General features: G+C 52.8%; 1 protein-coding gene across 1 annotated transcript in view; it reads left to right on the top strand.

The window, feature by feature from the left end:
* LOC119954781 (F-actin-monooxygenase MICAL3-like) overlaps window positions 1-20,839 on the top strand; it is a 194,071-nt gene that overhangs the window by 122,451 nt on the left and 50,781 nt on the right. Inside the window, exon 28 of the mRNA XM_038780321.1 lies at window positions 4,974-5,081. Within this exon, the coding sequence (XP_038636249.1) occupies window positions 4,974-5,081 (108 nt within the window). The remainder of the gene's footprint in view (window positions 1-4,973; window positions 5,082-20,839) is intronic.

Below are 20,839 nucleotides of genomic sequence, written 5' to 3'. Positions count from 1 at the left end.
ATCTTAGCCAGGAGAGTGGAGGAGGAGGTGGACCCCGGACCCTTTGGTGGCGATTTGGGGTTTCAGAGCAACCGGACTCTTGGAGAGGAGGAAGGCCGATGGCTTTCGCCTGTAATTGCACAGCGGCGGATTTTGCTGGCGTGGGAGTCGGCATCGCCACCGGGGGTAGCAGTTGGGTGACCTGTACAACTTCCTGCGATTAGAGAAGATAAAGTATGAGTTTCGAGTCTCAGTAGAGGGGTGTTTGAGTAAAGATGGGGGATGTTTGTGACTGAGGAGCTGTAGTCGTGGGGTGGGGGGGGGGGGGGGGTGAAAATTGGGAAAATCTGTACAGACAGTATAGTTGATTGTTGGGAAGTTTGTCTCCCGGGGTGTTTATTTGCTGTAACCTGTTTTGATACATGTTTGTAATAAAATACATTTTAAATAACAGTAGGGGGAAGAAGTCATTTGTGAGAGTGGTCCACAGTCTCACTAACAGTAACCACAATGTAGGGCAAAGTACACAAGAGGAAATATTGGGTGTGTGTGATAAAGTTCAGCAATAATCATGGGTGACTTTCATCTACATATAAATTGGAAACGTCAGATTGGCAGTCGTAACCTGAATGAGTTCATAAAATGCTTTTAAGATTGTTTCTGAGAGCTGCATCTTGTAACCCGTACAGGCCTTGCAGGGTAGGGATGATTAACAAGCCCATGGACCTTGCTGAAATCAAACTCCCCTAACAAGGGGGCAGGAGACAGTTTACAATACTTGGCTTTGTACGAATAGAGTCGGACAGTCAGGCACCGACTAGTGAAGACCCAGTAGGGAGCGATAGAATCTGTGCATAACAGTCATTGGAAAATAAAGTTACGCTTTGTTTCGACTTGAGAACAAAGAAACAGGAACAGGCCCTTCGGCCCTCAAAACCTGTGCCGACCATGCTGCCCATCTCAACTAAAATCTTCTACACTTCTGGGGTCCGTATCCCTCTATTCCCATCCTATTCATATATTTGTCAAGATGCCCCTTAAATGTCACTATTGTCTCTGCTTCCACCACCTTCTCTGGCAGCGAGTTCCAGGCACCCACTACCCTCTGTGTTAAAAAAAAAAGGGGCCTCGTACATCCCCAACCTTGCCCCTCGCACCTTTAACCTATGCCCCCTAGTAATTGACCCCTCTACCCTGGGGAAAAGCCTCTGACTATCCACTCTGTCTATACCCCTCATAATTTTGTACGCCTCAATCAGGTCGCCCCTCAATCTCTGTCGTTCCAGTGAGAACAAACCAAGTTGATTCAACCTCTCCTCCTCGGTGTGGACTCTCTGTCGTCCTTACAGAACTGCCGACGAGGATAAAAACTGGACAGCTATCGACATAGTTGATCCATCTCTCTGTACCTCTTGGATACAGGTACAGGTCGCCTCCCTCTCGCCCCCACCCCCCCCCCCCCCCGTGGTTTGCCCCTCCCTCCTCAGGTTTAGCCATTCCCCCCCCCCGCCTCCCAGTCCATCTCTCCCCTCCCTCTCATAATAATAATAATCTTTATCGTCACAATTAGGCTTACATTAACACTGCAATGAAGTTACTGTGAAAAGCCCCTAGTCGCCACATTCCGGCTCCTGTTCGGGTACACGGAGAATTCAGAATGTTCAATTCACCTAACAGCACGTCTTTCGGGACTTGTGGGAGGAAACCGGAGCACCCGGAGGAAACCCACGCAGACACGGGGAGGATGTGCAGACTCCGCACAGACAGTGACCCAAGCCGGAATCGAACCTGGGACTCTAGAGCTGTGAAGCGATTGTGCTAACCACTATGCTACCGTGCTGCCCCATATCTGAACCTCTGATTCACTGACGGCCTGGGTTCACGCCGGGGTCGGTGACCACAAGCCCACATCAATCTGTGTAACATTGCCTATGGAATCCAGGGAAGTCTCCCATCGGGAAGACCACCAGGTCGGGCCTTTACGCCGTTCGGTCCAGGGCAAGGCGCGGTTCGGAAAGGGGCCAGGTCAGGTGGATTGGCCATGCTAAATTGCCCTTAGTGTCCAAAATGGTTGGGGGGGGGTTACGGGGATAGGGTGGAAGTGAGGGCTTAAGTGGGTCGGTGCAGACTCGATGGGCCGAACGGCCTTCTTCTGCACAGTACGTTCTATGACCCATACAATTGAATCATGGGACAGCCCCCCGAGTGGCACAATTAAAGTTGCAGTGAATGGGCACCTGCTCGATATGCAGCGGTCTCCTTAGTCAGATGGAGAAGGTTTGACTGCATTAACCTGGGGACTGAGTCCCTGGATTTGATGGACACTCAGGCAAGGTTCAGCATATACACGGAGAACTGTTAGATATCACAGGTACTACTATGATCCCGGTGGTTATCAGCACCAGTTGGTGCGCCTCACACACATTGTGGGAAAGGGCCACAGACCCAGCCTGTTGGGCCATGCAATGGCAGCACATCCCCCAGATGGGTTCCAGTGGTTTGGGCGAGGTATTAAGAACCCCAAAGTGTTCCAACCCGGATTGCGGAAAATAAAAGGGGGGTGTCGAAGCCTCGACACTATATTTCCGGGCTCTCCCGGTTCCCGATGCCTTTCTGGAAAATATGGAAATGGAGCTCAGTTGGTCGGGTATCATCAGCCCCGTCTGATTCATTGACTGGGCAGCACCAGTGGTGCCAGTAATGAAGCTGGACATATTACTTTGTTTCTGCGTTGGTTACAAATTGATGGTAAACATGGTTTCCCGGTTTGACCTGAACCCCATGCACCTCCATAGCGGATCGCTGCACGAAGTGTGGGGGCGATATTTCATTCATGAAGATCAGAATGAACCAATTTGCAGCTCATGTTGGATCTGGCCTCCCACAAATACTTCACCATCAATACGCACAGGGGCCTGTACAAGAATAGGCAGCAGACCTTCGGAGTGTCCTCCGCCTGTGCTATTTATCAGCGTGTGATGGCGAACATCCTGTGCGGCTACCACATGTGGCTGGTTATTTGGATGACTTGCTGGTCACGGGAGCCTCTGAGCGAGAACACCTCAGGCAGCAGTTTAATCTGCGAAGGGAAAGCCTGCAGTTTCTCACCAGATGTGTAATACTTTAATCCTCTGTCTGAATGGCTGGGAAAACCCCAAACTGCGAACTCTCTTCATAATACAGCCGGTTTTCTGCACAGCGATCAACAAATAGAAAATCTGTAAATTCTCAGGTATAAAGCTCCTGTAATATCTCAGGGAGCTGGAGGTTCCTTCTGGTGGTCGAAGGTTGGGATTGCACCAACCTGAATTGCCAGTATTAGGCTCCATCTGGTGGTCGAAGGACAGAACTGCACCAACCTTGTATCCATTCCCTAGAGGGTCGTATTCGGGGATGACCGGCACCGACAGAGGCTACAATTGCAGCAGCGAAGGTTCTTTCAAACCTTTACCTTCAATTCCTGTTATTTAATTCTTCCCCAACCCTCCATGTGTCTGTCTTATGTGAGTCTGGATGGAGGGTGGGACGGGGTTTTGGGAGTAGGTAGACGAATGGACCATCGTTCTATTATATCCTTTATATGTTCATCTCTTACTCTTGTTGTAAATAAACAGTTTTACTGATACATTTGGTGCTTGGAACTCATTGGAGCAGTCCAGGGTTAAAGATCTAAGGAAAACGCACAAATTATTAGTTAATTGACTGATGTTGGACTCTGGGGTCAGTGGGGCTGGAACTGACCATTCACTCGGCCAGGGTGCCCAAACAAAGTAAAGAAGATCCTGAACAGTATTGGCAAGGTGGGTGTGGAATCTTTCCTCTTGTGGAGGTGAGAGCGAAACCCGGGGACATTGTTTTAAAATTAGAGGGTGGCCCTTATAGGACAACGGGTTGGGAGATTTTGGAACTCCCTGCCTCAGGAGGTGGTGGAGGCAGGAGCATTGATGTTTGCAAACCGGTAGGTAGATAGATCCTTGTTCGGCAAGGGTTATTGAGGAGTGGATGGGGAATGTGGAACTCAATTGAAACCGATCAGCCATGACCTGCTTATGGAATGGTGAAGTAGGGCTGAATGGCCTGGTTTAGCTCACTGGGCTAAATCGCTGGCTTTCAAAGCAGGCCAGCAGCACGGTTCGATTCCCGTACCAGCCTCCCCGAATAGGCGCCGGAATGTGGCGACTAGGGGCTTTTGACAGTAACTTCATTTGAAGCCTACTCGTGACAATAAGCGATTTTCATTTTCATTTTTTTTTCATGGCCTCCTGCCCCTATATTCTTTGTTTTTATGTAGCTCCCTGTTTTCTTTCACTCAGGAAATTTCGAATCCATTGCCCCTCTTATTCCATGAACTTGAACAAGCCTGTTATGTGGCACTTTATCAAAAGCCTTCTGGAAGTCCATGTACACCGCATCAATCATCATACCCTCATCGACCTCATGTTACCTCATCAGAAACTCAATCACATTGTTCAGTACAATTTGTCCGAAATAAAGGCTGTCCTTAATTAATCCACACTTATCCCTTCTCAACACTTTCCTCCCACGCGAGTTAAACTGACTGGCCGATAGATGCTCGCCTTATCTTTACACCATTTCTGAATGAGGATGTAAGGTTTGCAATTCCCCAGTCCCTGAGCACCATCCCCAAGTCTAAGAAAGACGTTCCTGGCCACTGGCTCTGCCTGATTCATTTCCTTCAGCATTCTTGGATGCATCCGATCTGGCCCTGGTGGCTTATCTGATAGTCTATCTAATAGCTCCTCTTTCCCAATGTTTACCTACTCCAGTTTCCCAGCTAGCTCCTTTTTCACTCTGTGTTGTGGTGTGTCACTGCGATGGAGGAGTTGGTGAACTGGGTTGAATTATAAGTGTGAGATGATAATAGTGAAACCGGGATTGCACGAATGACACAGCGTTTAAACTCACTCTGCGAGGACTGGTGAGTGTTTTTCAGGGAAACAGTCTGACCTCTTCCAATATGTGTTTGATTCCAGGAGGACAGAGATCCCTACCAGAAGGGCAGCGTCAAATCCATCGCCAACCAGTTCTTGACCAAGTCCGATAGCAACGTCCCTGGACCATCGCATGGATTGAAGAGACAAGTAAGGTCAAGGTGGATGTGAAGGGAACTCTGTATAGTGTGTGTGTGTGGCTATGCGGTGTGTGGCTATGCGTGTGTGTGTGTGTGGCTATGCGGTGTGTGGCTATGCGTGTGTCTGTGTGTGTGTGTGTGGCTATGCGGTGTGTGGCTATGCGTGTGTGTGTGTGGCTATGGGTGGGTGTGTGTGGCTATGCGGTGTGTGGCTATGGGTGTGTGTGTGTGGCTATGGGTGTGTGTATGTGTGGCTATGGGTGTGTGTGTGTGTGGCTATGGGTGTGTGTGTGTGGCTATGGGTGTGTGTGTGTGGCTATGGGTGGGTGTGTGTGGCTATGGGTGTGTGTGTGTGTGGCTATGGGTGTGTGTGTGGCTATGGGTGTGTGTGTGTGGCTATGGGTGTGTGTGTGTGTGGCTATGGGTGTGTGCGTGTGGCTATGGGTGTGTGTGTGTGGCTATGGGTGGGTGTGTGTGCCTATGGGTGTGTGTGTGTGGCTATGGGTGTGTGTGTGTGTGGCTATGGGTGTGTGTGTGGCTATGGGTGTGTGTGTGGCTATGGGTGTGTGTGTGTGGCTATGGGTGTGTGTATGTGTGGCTATGGGTGTGTGTGTGGCTATGGGTGTGTGTGTGGCTCTGGGTGTGTGTGTGGCTATGGGTGTGTGTGTGGCTCTGGGTGTGTGTGTGGCTATGGGTGTGTGTGTGTGGCTATGGGTGTGTGTGTGTGGCTATGGGTGTGTGTGTGTGGCTATGCATGTGTGTGGCTATGGGTGCGCGTGTGTGTGGCTATGCGTGTGTGTGGCTATGCGTGTGTGGCTATGCGTGTGTGTGGCTATGCGTGTGTGTGGCTATGCGTGTGTGTGGCTATGCGTGTGTCTGTGTGTGTGGCTATGCGGTGTGTAGCTATGCGGTGTGTAGCTATGGGTGTGTGTGTGTGGCTATGGGTGTGTGTGTGGCTATGGGTGTGTGTGTGTGTGGCTATGGGTGTGTGTGTGTGGCTATGGGTGTGTGTGTGTGTGGCTATGGGTGTGTGTGTGTGTGGCTATGGGTGTGTGTGTGTGTGGCTATGGGTGTGTGTGTGTGGCTATGGGTGTGTGTGTAGCTATGGGTGTGTGTGTGTGGCTATGGGTGTGTGTGTGGCTATGGGTGTGTGTGTGTGTGGCTATGGGTGTGTGTGTGTGGCTATGGGTGTGTGTGTGTGTGGCTATGGGTGTGTGTGTGTGTGGCTATGGGTGTGTGTGTGTGTGGCTATGGGTGTGTGTGTGCGGCTATGGGCGTGTGTGTGTGGCTATGGGTGTGTGTGTGGCTATGGGTGTGTGTGTGTGTGGCTATGGGTGTGTGTGTGTGTGGCTATGGGTGTGTGTGTGTGTGGCTATGGGTGTGTGTGTGTGTGGCTATGGGTGTGTGTGTGTGGCTATGGGTGTGTGTGTGTGGCTATGGGTGTGTGTGTGTGTGGCTATGGGTGTGTGTGTGGCTATGGGTGTGTGTGTGGCTATGGGTGCGCGTGTGTGTGGCTATGCGTGTGTCTGTGTGTGTGTGTGTGTTGCTATGCGGTGTGTAGCTATGCGGTGTGTAGCTATGGGTGTGTGTGTGTGGCTATGGGTGTGTGTGTGTGGCTATGGGTGTGTGTGTGTGTGGCTATGGGCGTGTGTGTGTGGCTATGGGTGTGTGTGTGGCTATGGGTGTGTGTGTGTGTGGCTATGGGTGTGTGTGTGTGTGGCTATGGGTGTGTGTGTGTGGCTATGGGTGTGTGCGTGTGGCTATGGGTGGGTGTGTGTGGCTATGGGTGTGTGTGTGGCTATGGGTGTGTGTGGCTATGGGTGTGTGTGTGTGTGGCTATGGGTGTGTGTGTGTGGCTATGGGTGTGTGCGTGTGGCTATGGGTGGGTGTGTGTGGCTATGGGTGTGTGTGTGGCTATGGGTGTGTGTGGCTATGGGTGTGTGTGTGTGGCTATGGGTGTGTGTGTGCGGCTATGGGTGTGTGTGTGGCTATGGGTGTGTGTGTGGCTATGGGTGTGTGTGTGTGGCTATGGGTGTGTGTGTGTGGCTATGGGTGTGTGTGTGGCTATGGGTGTGTGTGTGTGTGGCTATGGTGTGTGTGGCTATGGGTGTGTGTGGCTATGGGTGTGTGTGTGTGGCTATGGTGTGTGTGTGTGTGGCTATGGTGTGTGTGGCTATGGGTGTGTGTGGCTATGGGTGTGTGTGTGTGTGGCTATGGTGTGTGTGGCTATGGTGTGTGTGGCTATGGGTGTGTGTGTGTGGCTATGGGTGTGTGTGTGTGGCTATGGGTGTGTGTGTGTGTGGCTATGGGTGTGTGTGTGTGTGGCTATGGGTGTGTGTGTGTGTGGCTATGGGTGGGTGTGTGTGTGTGGCTATGGGTGTGTGTGTGTGGCTATGTGTGTGTGTGTGTGGCTCTGGGTGTGTGTGTGTGGCTATGGGTGTGTGTGTGTGTGGCTATGGGTGTGTGTATGTGTGGCTATGGGTGTGTGTGTGTGGCTATGGGTGTGTGTGTGTGGCTATGGGTGTGTGTGTGTGTGGCTATGGGTGTGTGTATGTGTGGCTATGGGTGTGTGTGTGTGGCTATGCGTGTGTGTGTGTGGCTATGGGTGTGTGTGTGTGTGGCTATGGGTGTGTGTGTGTGGCTATGGGTGTGTGTGTGTGGCTATGGGTGTGTGTGTGGCTATGGGTGTGTGTGTGTGTGGCTATGGGTGTGTGTGTGTGTGGCTATGGGTGTGTGTGTGTGTGGCTATGGGTGTGTGTGTGTGTGGCTATGCGTGTGTGTGGCTATGCGTGTGTCTGTGTGTGTGTGTGTGTGGCTATGCGGTGTGTGTGTGTGGCTATGGGTGTGTGTGTGTGGCTATGGGTGTGTGTGTGTGTGGCTATGGGTGTGTGTGTGTGGCTATGGGTGTGTGTGTGTGGCTATGGGTGTGTGTGTGTGTGGCTATGGGTGTGTGTGTGGCTATGGGTGTGTGTGTGGCTATGGGTGCGCGTGTGTGTGGCTATGCGTGTGTGTGGCTATGCGTGTGTCTGTGTGTGTGTGTGTGTTGCTATGCGGTGTGTAGCTATGCGGTGTGTAGCTATGGGTGTGTGTGTGTGGCTATGGGTGTGTGTGTGTGGCTATGGGTGTGTGTGTGTGTGGCTATGGGTGTGTGTGTGCGGCTATGGGTGTGTGTGCGGCTATGGGTGTGTGTGTGTGTGGCTATGGGTGTGTGTGTGCGGCTATGGGTGTGCGTGTGGCTCTGGGTGTGTGTGTGTGGCTCTGGGTGTGTGTGTGCGGCTATGGGTGTGTGTGTGTGGCTATGGGTGTGTGTGTGTAGCTATGGGTGTGTGTGTGTGGCTATGGGTGTGTGTGTGGCTATGGGTGTGTGTGTGTGGCTATGGGTGTGTGCGTGTGGCTATGGGTGTGTGTGTGGCTATGGGTGTGTGTGTGGCTATGGGTGTGTGTGTGTGGCTATGGGTGTGTGTGTGTGGCTATGGGTGTGTGTGTGGCTATGGGTGTGTGTGTGTGGCTATGGGTGTGTGTGGCTATGGGTGTGTGTGTGGCTATGGGTGGGTGTGTGGCTATGGGTGTGTGTGTGGCTATGGGTGGGTGTGTGTGGCTATGGGTGGGTGTGTGTGGCTATGGGTGGGTGTGTGTGGCTATGCGTGGGTGTGTGTGGCTATGGGTGGGTGTGTGTGGCTATGGGTGGGTGTGTGTGGCTATGGGTGTGTGTGGCTATGGGTGTGTGTGGCTATGGGTGTGTGTGGCTATGCGGTGTGTAGCTATGCGGTGTGTAGCTATGGGTGTGTGTGTGTGGCTATGGGTGTGTGTGTGGCTATGGGTGTGTGTGTGTGGCTATGGGTGTGTGTGTGTGTGGCTATGGGTGTGTGTGTGTGTGGCTATGGGTGTGTGTGTGTGGCTATGGGTGTGTGTGTGTGGCTATGGGTGTGTGTGTGTGGCTATGGGTGTGTGTGTGTGGCTATGGGTGTGTGTGTGGCTATGGGTGTGTGTGTGTGGCTATGGGTGTGTGTGTGTGGCTATGGGTGTGTGTGTGGCTATGGGTGTGTGTGTGTGGCTATGGGTGTGTGTGTGTGGCTATGGGTGTGTGTGTGTGGCTATGGGTGTGTGTGTGGCTATGGGTGTGTGTGTGGCTATGGGTGTGTGTGTGGCTATGGGTGTGTGTGTGGCTATGGGTGTGTGCATGTGGCTATGGGTGTGTGCGTGTGGCTATGGGTGTGTGCGTGTGGCTATGGGTGTGTGCGTGTGGCTATGGGTGTGTGTGTGTGTGGCTATGGGTGTGTGCCTATGGGTGTGTGTGTGTGTGGCTATGGGTGTGTGTGTGTGTGGCTATGGGTGTGTGTGTGTGTGGCTATGGGTGTGTGTGTGTGTGTGTGGCTATGGGTGTGTGTGTGTGTGTGTGGCTCTCGGTGTGCGTGTGGCTCTGGGTGTGCGTGTGGCTCTGGGTGTGTGTGTGTGGCTATGGGTGTGTGTGTGTGGCTATGGGTGTGTGTGTGTGTGGCTATGGGTGTGTGTGTGTGTGTGTGTGGCTATGGGTGTGTGTGTGTGGCTATGGGTGTGTGTGTGTGGCTATGGGTGTGTGTGTGTGTGGCTCTGGGTGTGTGTGTGTGTGGCTATGGGTGTGTGTGGCTATGGGTGTGTGTGGCTATGGGTGTGTGTGTGTGGCTATGGGTGTGTGTGTGTGGCTATGGGTGTGTGTGTGTGGCTATGGGTGTGTGTGTGACTATGCGTGTGTGTAGCTATGCATGTGTGTGGCTATGCGCGTGTGTGTGTGTGGCTATGCGTGTGTGTGTGTGGCTATGCGTGTGTGTGTGGCTATGCGCGTGTTTGTGTGTGTGGCTATGCGCGTGTTTGTGTGTGTGTGGCTATGCGCGTGTGTGTGTGGCTATGCGCGTGTGTGTGTGGCTATGCGTGTGTGTGTGTGGCTATGCGCGTGTGTGTGTGTGTGGCTATGCGCGTGTGTGTGTGTGGCTATGCGCGTGTGTGTGTGGCTATGCGCGTGTGTGTGTGTGTGGCTATGCGCGTGTGTGTGTGTGTGGCTATGCGCGTGTGTGTGTGGCTATGCGTGTGTGTGTGTGGCTATGCGCGTGTGTGTGTGTGTGGCTATGCGCGTGTGTGTGTGGCTATGCGCATGTGTGTGTGTGTGGCTATGCGCGTGTGTGTGTGTGTGTGGCTATGCGCGTGTGTGTGGCTATGCGCGTGTGTGTTTGTGTGTGTGGCTATGCGCGTGTTTGTGTGTGTGGCTATGCGCGCGTGTGTGTGTGTGGCTATGCGCGTGTGTGTGTGGCTATGCGCGTGTGTGTGTGTGTGGCTATGCGTGTGTGTGTGTGTGGCTATGCGCGTGTGTGTGTGTGTGGCTATGCGCGTGTGTGTGTGTGGCTATGCGCGTGTGTGTGTGTGGCTATGCGCGTGTGTGTGTGGGGCTATGTGCGTGTGTGTGTGTGGCTATGCGCGTGTGTGTGTGTGGCTATGCGCGTGTGTGTGTGTGGCTATGCGCGTGTGTGTGTGGGGCTATGTGCGTGTGTGTGTGGGGCTATGTGCGTGTGTGTGTGTGTGTGGGGCTATGCGCGTGTGTGTGTGTGTGTATGGCTATGCGCGTGTGTGTGTGTGTGTGGCTATGCGCGTGTGTGTGTGTGTGGCTATGCGCGTGTGTGTGTGTGTGTGGCTATGCGCGTGTGTGTGTGGCTATGGGTGTGTGTGTGTGGCTATGGGTGTGTGTGTGTGTGGCTATGGGTGTGTGTGTGTGGCTATGGGTGTGTGTGTGTGTGGCTATGGGTGTGTGTGTGGCTATGGGTGTGTGTGTGTGGCTATGGGTGTGTGTGTGTGGCTATGGGTGTGTGTGTGTGTGGCTATGGGTGTGTGTGTGGCTATGGGTGTGTGTGTGGCTATGGGTGTGTGTGTGGCTATGGGTGCGCGTGTGTGTGGCTATGCGTGTGTGTGGCTATGCGTGTGTCTGTGTGTGTGTGTGTGTTGCTATGCGGTGTGTAGCTATGCGGTGTGTAGCTATGGGTGTGTGTGTGTGGCTATGGGTGTGTGTGTGTGGCTATGGGTGTGTGTGTGTGTGGCTATGGGTGTGTGTGTGCGGCTATGGGTGTGTGTGCGGCTATGGGTGTGTGTGTGTGTGGCTATGGGTGTGTGTGTGCGGCTATGGGTGTGCGTGTGGCTCTGGGTGTGTGTGTGTGGCTCTGGGTGTGTGTGTGCGGCTATGGGTGTGTGTGTGTGGCTATGGGTGTGTGTGTGTGGCTATGGGTGTGTGTGTGGCTATGGGTGTGTGTGTGGCTATGGGTGTGTGTGTGTGGCTATGGGTGTGTGTGTGTGGCTATGGGTGTGTGTGTGGCTATGGGTGTGTGTGTGTGGCTATGGGTGTGTGTGTGGCTATGGGTGTGTGTGTGGCTATGGGTGGGTGTGTGGCTATGGGTGTGTGTGTGGCTATGGGTGGGTGTGTGTGGCTATGGGTGGGTGTGTGTGGCTATGGGTGGGTGTGTGTGGCTATGGGTGGGTGTGTGTGGCTATGGGTGGGTGTGTGTGGCTATGGGTGGGTGTGTGTGGCTATGGGTGTGTGTGGCTATGGGTGTGTGTGGCTATGGGTGTGTGTGGCTATGCGGTGTGTAGCTATGCGGTGTGTAGCTATGGGTGTGTGTGTGTGGCTATGGGTGTGTGTGTGGCTATGGGTGTGTGTGTGTGGCTATGGGTGTGTGTATGTGTGGCTATGGGTGTGTGTGTGTGTGGCTATGGGTGTGTGTGTGTGGCTATGGGTGTGTGTGTGTGGCTATGGGTGTGTGTGTGTGGCTATGGGTGTGTGTGTGTGGCTATGGGTGTGTGTGTGTGGCTATGGGTGTGTGTGTGGCTATGGGTGTGTGTGTGTGGCTATGGGTGTGTGTGTGTGGCTATGGGTGTGTGTGTGGCTATGGGTGTGTGTGTGTGGCTATGGGTGTGTGTGTGTGGCTATGGGTGTGTGTGTGTGGCTATGGGTGTGTGTGTGGCTATGGGTGTGTGTGTGGCTATGGGTGTGTGTGTGGCTATGGGTGTGTGTGTGGCTATGGGTGTGTGCATGTGGCTATGGGTGTGTGCGTGTGGCTATGGGTGTGTGCGTGTGGCTATGGGTGTGTGCGTGTGGCTATGGGTGTGTGTGTGTGTGGCTATGGGTGTGTGTGTGTGTGGCTATGGGTGTGTGTGTGTGTGGCTATGGGTGTGTGTGTGTGTGGCTATGGGTGTGTGTGTGTGTGTGGCTATGGGTGTGTGTGTGTGTGTGGCTCTCGGTGTGCGTGTGGCTCTGGGTGTGCGTGTGGCTCTGGGTGTGTGTGTGTGGCTATGGGTGTGTGTGTGTGGCTATGGGTGTGTGTGTGTGTGGCTATGGGTGTGTGTGTGTGTGTGTGGCTATGGGTGTGTGTGTGTGGCTATGGGTGTGTGTGTGTGGCTATGGGGTGTGTGTGTGTGGCTCTGGGTGTGTGTGTGTGTGGCTATGGGTGTGTGTGGCTATGGGTGTGTGTGGCTATGGGTGTGTGTGTGTGGCTATGGGTGTGTGTGTGTGGCTATGGGTGTGTGTGTGTGGCTATGGGTGTGTGTGTGACTATGCGTGTGTGTAGCTATGCATGTGTGTGGCTATGCGCGTGTGTGTGTGTGGCTATGCGTGTGTGTGTGTGGCTATGCGTGTGTGTGTGTGGCTATGCGCGTGTTTGTGTGTGTGGCTATGCGCGTGTTTGTGTGTGTGTGGCTATGCGCGTGTGTGTGTGGCTATGCGCGTGTGTGTGTGTGGCTATGCGTGTGTGTGTGTGGCTATGCGCGTGTGTGTGTGTGTGGCTATGCGCGTGTGTGTGTGTGGCTATGCGCGTGTGTGTGTGGCTATGCGCGTGTGTGTGTGTGTGGCTATGCGCGTGTGTGTGTGTGTGGCTATGCGCGTGTGTGTGTGGCTATGCGTGTGTGTGTGTGGCTATGCGCGTGTGTGTGTGTGTGGCTATGCGCGTGTGTGTGTGGCTATGCGCATGTGTGTGTGTGTGGCTATGCGCGTGTGTGTGTGTGTGTGGCTATGCGCGTGTGTGTGGCTATGCGCGTGTGTGTGGCTATGCGCGTGTGTGTTTGTGTGTGTGGCTATGCGCGTGTTTGTGTGTGTGGCTATGCGCGCGTGTGTGTGTGTGGCTATGCGCGTGTGTGTGTGTGGCTATGCGCGTGTGTGTGTGTGTGGCTATGCGTGTGTGTGTGTGTGGCTATGCGCGTGTGTGTGTGTGTGGCTATGCGCGTGTGTGTGTGTGGCTATGCGCGTGTGTGTGTGGGGCTATGTGCGTGTGTGTGTGTGGCTATGCGCGTGTGTGTGTGTGGCTATGCGCGTGTGTGTGTGTGGCTATGCGCGTGTGTGTGTGGGGCTATGTGCGTGTGTGTGTGGGGCTATGTGCGTGTGTGTGTGTGTGTGGGGCTATGCGCGTGTGTGTGTGTGTGTGTGTGTGGCTATGCGCGTGTGTGTGTGGGGCTATGTGCGTGTGTGTGTGGGGCTATGTGCGTGTGTGTGTGTGTGGGGCTATGCGCGTGTGTGTGTGTGTGTGGCTATGCGCGTGTGTGTGTGTGTGGCTATGCGCGTGTGTGTGTGTGTGGGCTATGCGCGTGTGTGTGTGGCTATGGGTGTGTGTGTGTGTAGCTATGCGGTGTGTGGCTATGGGTGTGTGTGTGTGGCTATGGGTGTGTGTGTGGCTATGGGTGTGTGTGTGTGGCTATGGGTGTGTGTGTGGCTATGGGTGTGTGTGTGGCTATGGGTGGGTGTGTGGCTATGGGTGTGTGTGTGGCTATGGGTGGGTGTGTGTGGCTATGGGTGGGTGTGTGTGGCTATGGGTGGGTGTGTGTGGCTATGGGTGGGTGTGTGTGGCTATGGGTGGGTGTGTGTGCCTATGGGTGGGTGTGTGTGGCTATGGGTGTGTGTGGCTATGGGTGTGTGTGGCTATGCGGTGTGTAGCTATGCGGTGTGTAGCTATGGGTGTGTGTGTGTGGCTATGGGTGTGTGTGGCTATGGGTGTGTGTGTGTGGCTATGGGTGTGTGTATGTGTGGCTATGGGTGTGTGTGTGTGGCTATGGGTGTGTGTGTGGCTATGGGTGTGTGTGTGTGGCTATGGGTGTGTGTGTGGCTATGGGTGTGTGTGTGTGGCTATGGGTGTGTGTATGTGTGGCTATGGGTGTGTGTGTGTGTGGCTATGGGTGTGTGTGTGTGGCTATGGGTGTGTGTGTGTGGCTATGGGTGTGTGTGTGTGGCTATGGGTGTGTGTGTGTGGCTATGGGTGTGTGTGTGGCTATGGGTGTGTGTGTGTGGCTATGGGTGTGTGTGTGGCTATGGGTGTGTGTGTGGCTATGGGTGTGTGTGTGTGGCTATGGGTGTGTGTGTATGGCTATGGGTGTGTGTGTGTGGCTATGGGTGTGTGTGTGGCTATGGGTGTGTGTGTGGCTATGGGTGTGTGTGTGGCTATGGGTGTGTGTGTGGCTATGGGTGTGTGCATGTGGCTATGGGTGTGTGCGTGTGGCTATGGGTGTGTGCGTGTGGCTATGGGTGTGTGCGTGTGGCTATGGGTGTGTGTGTGTGTGGCTATGGGTGTGTGCCTATGGGTGTGTGTGTGTGTGGCTATGGGTGTGTGTGGCTATGGGTGTGTGTGTGTGTGGCTATGGGTGTGTGTGTGTGTGGCTATGGGTGTGTGTGTGTGTGTGGCTATGGGTGTGTGTGTGTGTGTGGCTCTCGGTGTGCGTGTGGCTCTGGGTGTGCGTGTGGCTCTGGGTGTGTGTGTGTGGCTATGGGTGTGTGTGTGTGGCTATGGGTGTGTGTGTGTGTGGCTATGGGTGTGTGTGTGTGTGTGGCTATGGGTGTGTGTGTGTGGCTATGGGTGTGTGTGTGTGGCTATGGGTGTGTGTGTGTGTGGCTCTGGGTGTGTGTGTGTGTGGCTATGGGTGTGTGTGGCTATGGGTGTGTGTGGCTATGGGTGTGTGTGTGTGGCTATGGGTGTGTGTGTGTGGCTATGGGTGTGTGTGTGTGGCTATGGGTGTGTGTGTGACTATGCGTGTGTGTAGCTATGCATGTGTGTGGCTATGCGCGTGTGTGTGTGTGGCTATGCGTGTGTGTGTGTGGCTATGCGTGTGTGTGTGTGGCTATGCGCGTGTTTGTGTGTGTGGCTATGCGCGTGTTTGTGTGTGTGTGGCTATGCGCGTGTGTGTGTGGCTATGCGCGTGTGTGTGTGTGGCTATGCGTGTGTGTGTGTGGCTATGCGCGTGTGTGTGTGTGTGGCTATGCGCGTGTGTGTGTGTGGCTATGCGCGTGTGTGTGTGGCTATGCGCGTGTGTGTGTGTGTGGCTATGCGCGTGTGTGTGTGTGTGGCTATGCGCGTGTGTGTGTGGCTATGCGTGTGTGTGTGTGGCTATGCGCGTGTGTGTGTGTGTGGCTATGCGCGTGTGTGTGTGGCTATGCGCATGTGTGTGTGTGTGTGTGGCTATGCGCGTGTGTGTGTGTGTGTGGCTATGCGCGTGTGTGTGGCTATGCGCGTGTGTGTTTGTGTGTGTGGCTATGCGCGTGTTTGTGTGTGTGGCTATGCGCGCGTGTGTGTGTGTGGCTATGCGCGTGTGTGTGTGGCTATGCGCGTGTGTGTGTGTGTGGCTATGCGCGTGTGTGTGTGTGGCTATGCGCGTGTGTGTGTGGGGCTATGTGCGTGTGTGTGTGGCTATGAGCGTGTGTGTGTGGCTATGCGCGTGTGTGTGTGTGGCTATGCGCGTGTGTGTGTGTGGCTATGCGCGTGTGTGTGTGGGGCTATGTGCGTGTGTGTGTGTGTGGGGCTATGCGCGTGTGTGTGTGTGTGTATGGCTATGCGCGTGTGTGTGTGTGGCTATGCGCGTGTGTGTGTGTATGGCTATGCGCGTGTGTGTGTGTGTGTGGCTATGCGCGTGTGTGTGTGTGTGGCTATGCGCGTGTGTGTGTGTGTGGCTATGCGCGTGTGTGTGTGTGTGGCTATGCGCGTGTGTGTGTGGCTATGCGCGTGTGTGTGTGTGGGGCTATGCGCGTGTGTGTGTGTGGGGCTATGCGCGTGTGTGTGTGTGGCTATGCGCGTGTGTGTGGGTGTGTGTGGGGCTATGCGCGTGTGTGTGTGTGGCTATGCGCGTGTGTGTGGGTGTGTGTGGCTACGCGTGTATGTGTGTGTGTGTGGCTATGCGCGTGTGTGTGTGTGTGGCTATGCGCGTGTGTGTGTGGCTATGCGTGTGTGTGTGTGGCTATGCGCGTGTGTGTGTGTGTGGCTATGCGCGTGTGTGTGTGGCTATGCGCATGTGTGTGTGTGTGTGTGGCTATGCGCGTGTGTGTGTGTGTGTGGCTATGCGCGTGTGTGTGGCTATGCGCGTGTGTGTTTGTGTGTGTGGCTATGCGCGTGTTTGTGTGTGTGGCTATGCGCGCGTGTGTGTGTGTGGCTATGCGCGTGTGTGTGTGTGGCTATGCGCGTGTGTGTGTGGGGCTATGTGCGTGTGTGTGTGTGGCTATGAGCGTGTGTGTGTGGCTATGCGCGTGTGTGTGTGTGGCTATGCGCGTGTGTGTGTGTGGCTATGCGCGTGTGTGTGTGGGGCTATGTGCGTGTGTGTGTGTGTGTGGGGCTATGCGCGTGTGTGTGTGTGTGTATGGCTATGCGCGTGTGTGTGTGTGGCTATGCGCGTGTGTGTGTGTGTGGCTATGCGCGTGTGTGTGTGTGGCTATGCGCGTGTGTGTGTGTGGGGCTATGCGCGTGTGTGTGTGTGGGGCTATGCGCGTGTGTGTGTGTGGCTATGCGCGTGTGTGTGGGCGTGTGTGGGGCTATGCGCGTGTGTGTGTGTGGCTATGCGCGTGTGTGTGGGTGTGTGTGGCTACGCGTGTATGTGTGTGACTACACTGGTGTATGGCTACACTGCTGTGTGGCAATGCGTGTATGTGGCTATACTGGTGTGGGGCTATACATCTTTGTTGGCTGAACTGGTGTGTGGCTATGCATGTGTGCAGCTATGCGTGCGTGCGGCTATGCGTGTATCTGAAGCTGTGTATGTGGGTGGCTACGCATGTATGCATGTACAGAATGTGTGTGGCTATGCAAATGTGCAGTTATGTGTTTGGCTGTGTGTGTGTGGCTACGTGCACGCGTGTGTTGCTACGCATGTTTGTGCGGCTATGTATGGGCACAGCTACACGTGTATCTATGGCTACGCGTATGGGTGGCTATGCATGTGTGTGCAGCCATGTGCGTGTGGCTGCGCATGTGTGTTGCTATGCATGTGCAGCTGTGTCTGTGGCTATACATGTGTTCAGCTATGTGTGTATTTAGCTACACATGCGTGTGTGTGGCTATGTGTGTATGGCAATGTGTGAGTGCATGCAGCTATGCCTGTGTGCATGGCTACACGCATGTGTGGCACATATGTATGTGCAGCTACGCATGTGTGGCTGTGCATGTGTGTGGCTATGCATGTGTACAGCCATGTGTTTGGCTGTGCATGTACAGCTACGCATGTGTGTGTGTGTGCGCGACTATGAATGTGTACGCCTGTGCATATGTGTGCGGCTACGCATGGGTAATGCTATGTGTGCAGCTACACATGTTATATGCATGTTTGCGCGGCTATGCGCACGTGTGCGGCTTTGCGCGTGTGTCCAGCTATGCATGTGTGTGTGTGTGTGGCTATACATGTGTGTGACTATGCAGCTACGTGTGTGTTTGTGGCTGTGTACGGCTACAAATGTGTATGTGTGTGTGTGAGACTGTGCGCGGTTAAACGTGTGCGGCTGCGCGCAGCTACATGTGCATGTGTGACTTGGTGCATGCCATGCGTGTGTGCTCAGCTATGCGTGTGTGCATGGCTATGCGTGTGTGTGTGTCTATACATGTGTGTGACTATGCGGCTACGTGTGTTTGTGGCTGTGTGAAGTTACCTGGGTTTGTGGGGCTGTGTGTGGCTGTGCACTGCTACATATACTGTGTGACCTAGTGCGTGCATGTGTGGCTACGTGTGCGTGGGCTGCCTTGCGTGTATCCGCAGCTATGTCTGCGTGTACAGCTATGTGTGCATGTATGGCCACACGTGTGTGTGCGCAGCTATGCGTATGCAGCTCTGCGTGCGTGTGCGGCTCTGTGTGCATGGGCAGCCACGCATGTGTGTGCGGCCATGTTTGTGTGTGCAGACATGAGTGTGTTTGCAGCTATGCCTGCTTCTCTGGCTATGCGTCCATATGTGGCCATGCGTTCGTGTGCGGCCAAGTTCTGCATGTGGGTGTTGCTATCCGTGTATGTGTAGCTATGCATGCTTGTGCGGCTATGCGTGTGTGTGGCTGTGCGTGCTTGCGCGGCTATTCATGCTTGTAAACAATAAACAAATAAATAACTAAATAATTGATGCATGTAGAAATGGTACAGCAGTTATCATGGGGGATTTTAGTTTACATGTTGATTGGTTTAACCAGGTCGGTCAAGGCAGCCTTGAGGAGGAGTTTATAGAATGTATCCGCGATAGTTTCCTAGAACAGTATGAAATGGAACCTACGAGGTAACAAGTGGTCCTGGATCTTGTTCTGTGTAATGAGACAGGATTGATTCATGATCTCATAGTTTGGGATCCTCTCGGAAGGAGCGATCACAATATGGTGGAATTTAAAATACAGATAGAGGGTGAGAAGGTAAAATCAAATACTCGTGTTTTGTGCTTAAACAAAGGAGATTACAATGGGATGAGAGAAGAACTAGCTGAAGTAGAGTGGGAGCAAATACTTTATGGTGAAAAAGTTGAGGAACAAGCGATTTTTCACAGTGCTCAGCAAAGGTTTATAACAACAAAAAGGAAGGACAGTAGAAAGAGGGAAAATCGACCGTGGATATCTAAGGAAATAAGGGAGAGTATCAAATTGAAGGAAAAAGCACACAAAATGGCAAGGATTAATGGGAGACTAGCAGACTGGGAAATCTTTGGCAACAGAAAGCTACTAAAAAAGCTATGAAGAAGAGTAAAATAGATTATGAGAGTAAAGTTGCTCAGAATATAAAAACAGATAGTAAAAGTTTCTACAAATATATAAAACAAAAAAGAGTGGCTAAGGTAAATATTGGTCCTTTAGAGGATGAGATGGGAGATGAGGAAATGGCTGAGGAACTGAACAGGTTTTTTGGGTCGGTCTTCACAGTGGAAGACACAAATGACATGCCAGCGACTGATAGAAATGAGGCTATGACAGGTGAGGACCTTGAGAGGATTGTTATCACTAAGGAGGTAGTGATGGGCAAGATAATGGGGCTAAAGGTAGACAAGTCTCCTGGCCCTGATGGAATGCATCCCAGAGTGCTAAAAGTGATGGCTAGGGAAATTGCAGATGCACTAGTGATAATTTACCAAAATTCACTAGACTCTGGGATGGTCCCGGCGGATTGGAAATTAGCAAACGTGACACCACTGTTTAAAAAAGGAGGTAGGCAGAAAGCAGGAAATTATAGGCCAGTGAGCTTAACTTCAGTAGTAGGTAAGATGCTGGAATCTATCATCAAGGACCAGCCTCCCCGAACAGGCGCCGGAATGTGGCGACTAGGGGCTTTACACAGTAACTTCATTTGAAGCCTACTTGTGACAATAAGCGATTTTAATTTCATTTCATTCAAATAGCGAGACATCCGGATGGAAATTGTCCCATTGGGCAGACACAGCATGGGTTCATAAAGGGCACGTCGTGCCAAACTAATTTAGTGGAATTTTTTGAGGACAATACCAGTGTGGTAGATAATGGGAGCCAATGGATGTGGTATATCTGGATTTCCAGAAAGCCTCTAGGGGCCTCACGGTAGCATGGTGGTTAGCATCAATGCTTCACAGCTCCAGGGTCCCAGGTTCGATTCCCGGCTGGGTCACTGTCTGTGTGGAGTCTGCACGTCCTCCCCGTGTGTGCGTGGGTTTCCTCCGGGTGCTCCGGTTTCCTCCCACAGTCCAAAGATGTGCGGGTTAGGTGGATTGGCCATGCTAAATTGCCCGTAGTTTAAGGTTAATGGGGGGATTGTTGGGTTACGGGTATACGGGTTACGTGGGTTTAAGTAGGGTGATCATTGCTCGGCACAACATCGAGGGCCGAAGGGCCTGTTCTGTGCTGTACTGTTCTATGTTCTATGTAAGGTGCCACACAAAAGGTTGCTGCAGAAGATAAAGATTCATGGCATTAAGGGTAAAGTAGTAGCATGGATAGAGGATTGGTTAATTAATAGAAAGCAAAGAGTTGGGATAAATGGGTGTTTCTCTGGTTGGCAATCAGTAGCTAGTGGTGTCCCTCAGGGATCAGTGTTGGGCCCACAATTGTTCACAATTTACATAGATGATTTGGAGTTGGGGACCAAAGGCAATGTGTCCAAGTTTGCAGATGACACTAAGATGAGTGGTAAAACGAAAAGTGCAGAGGATACCAGAAGTCTGCAGAGGGATTTGGATAGGTTAAATGAATGGGCTAGGGTCTGGCAGATGGAATACAATGTTGACAAATGTGAGGTTATCCATTTTGGTAGGAATAACAGCAAACGGGATTATTATTTAAATGATAAAACATCAAAGCATGCTGCTTGTGCAGAGAGACCTGGGTGTGCTAGTGCATGAGTCGCAAAAAGTTGGTCTACAGGTGCAACAGGTGATGAAGAAAGCGAATGGAATTTTGTCCTTCATTGCTAGAGGAATGGAGTTTCTAGGGAGGTTATGCTGCAACTGTATAAGGTGTTAGTGAGGCCACACCTGGAGTATTGTGTTCAGTTTTGGTCTCCTTACTTGAGAAAGGACATACTG

The sequence above is a fragment of the Scyliorhinus canicula genome, chromosome 20, assembly GCF_902713615.1.
Source record: "Scyliorhinus canicula chromosome 20, sScyCan1.1, whole genome shotgun sequence".
In the NCBI taxonomy this organism is placed as follows: Eukaryota; Metazoa; Chordata; class Chondrichthyes; order Carcharhiniformes; family Scyliorhinidae; genus Scyliorhinus; species Scyliorhinus canicula.
Note: the sequence above shows the minus strand (reverse complement) of the source record. Positions and strands in the feature narration are given on the sequence as shown.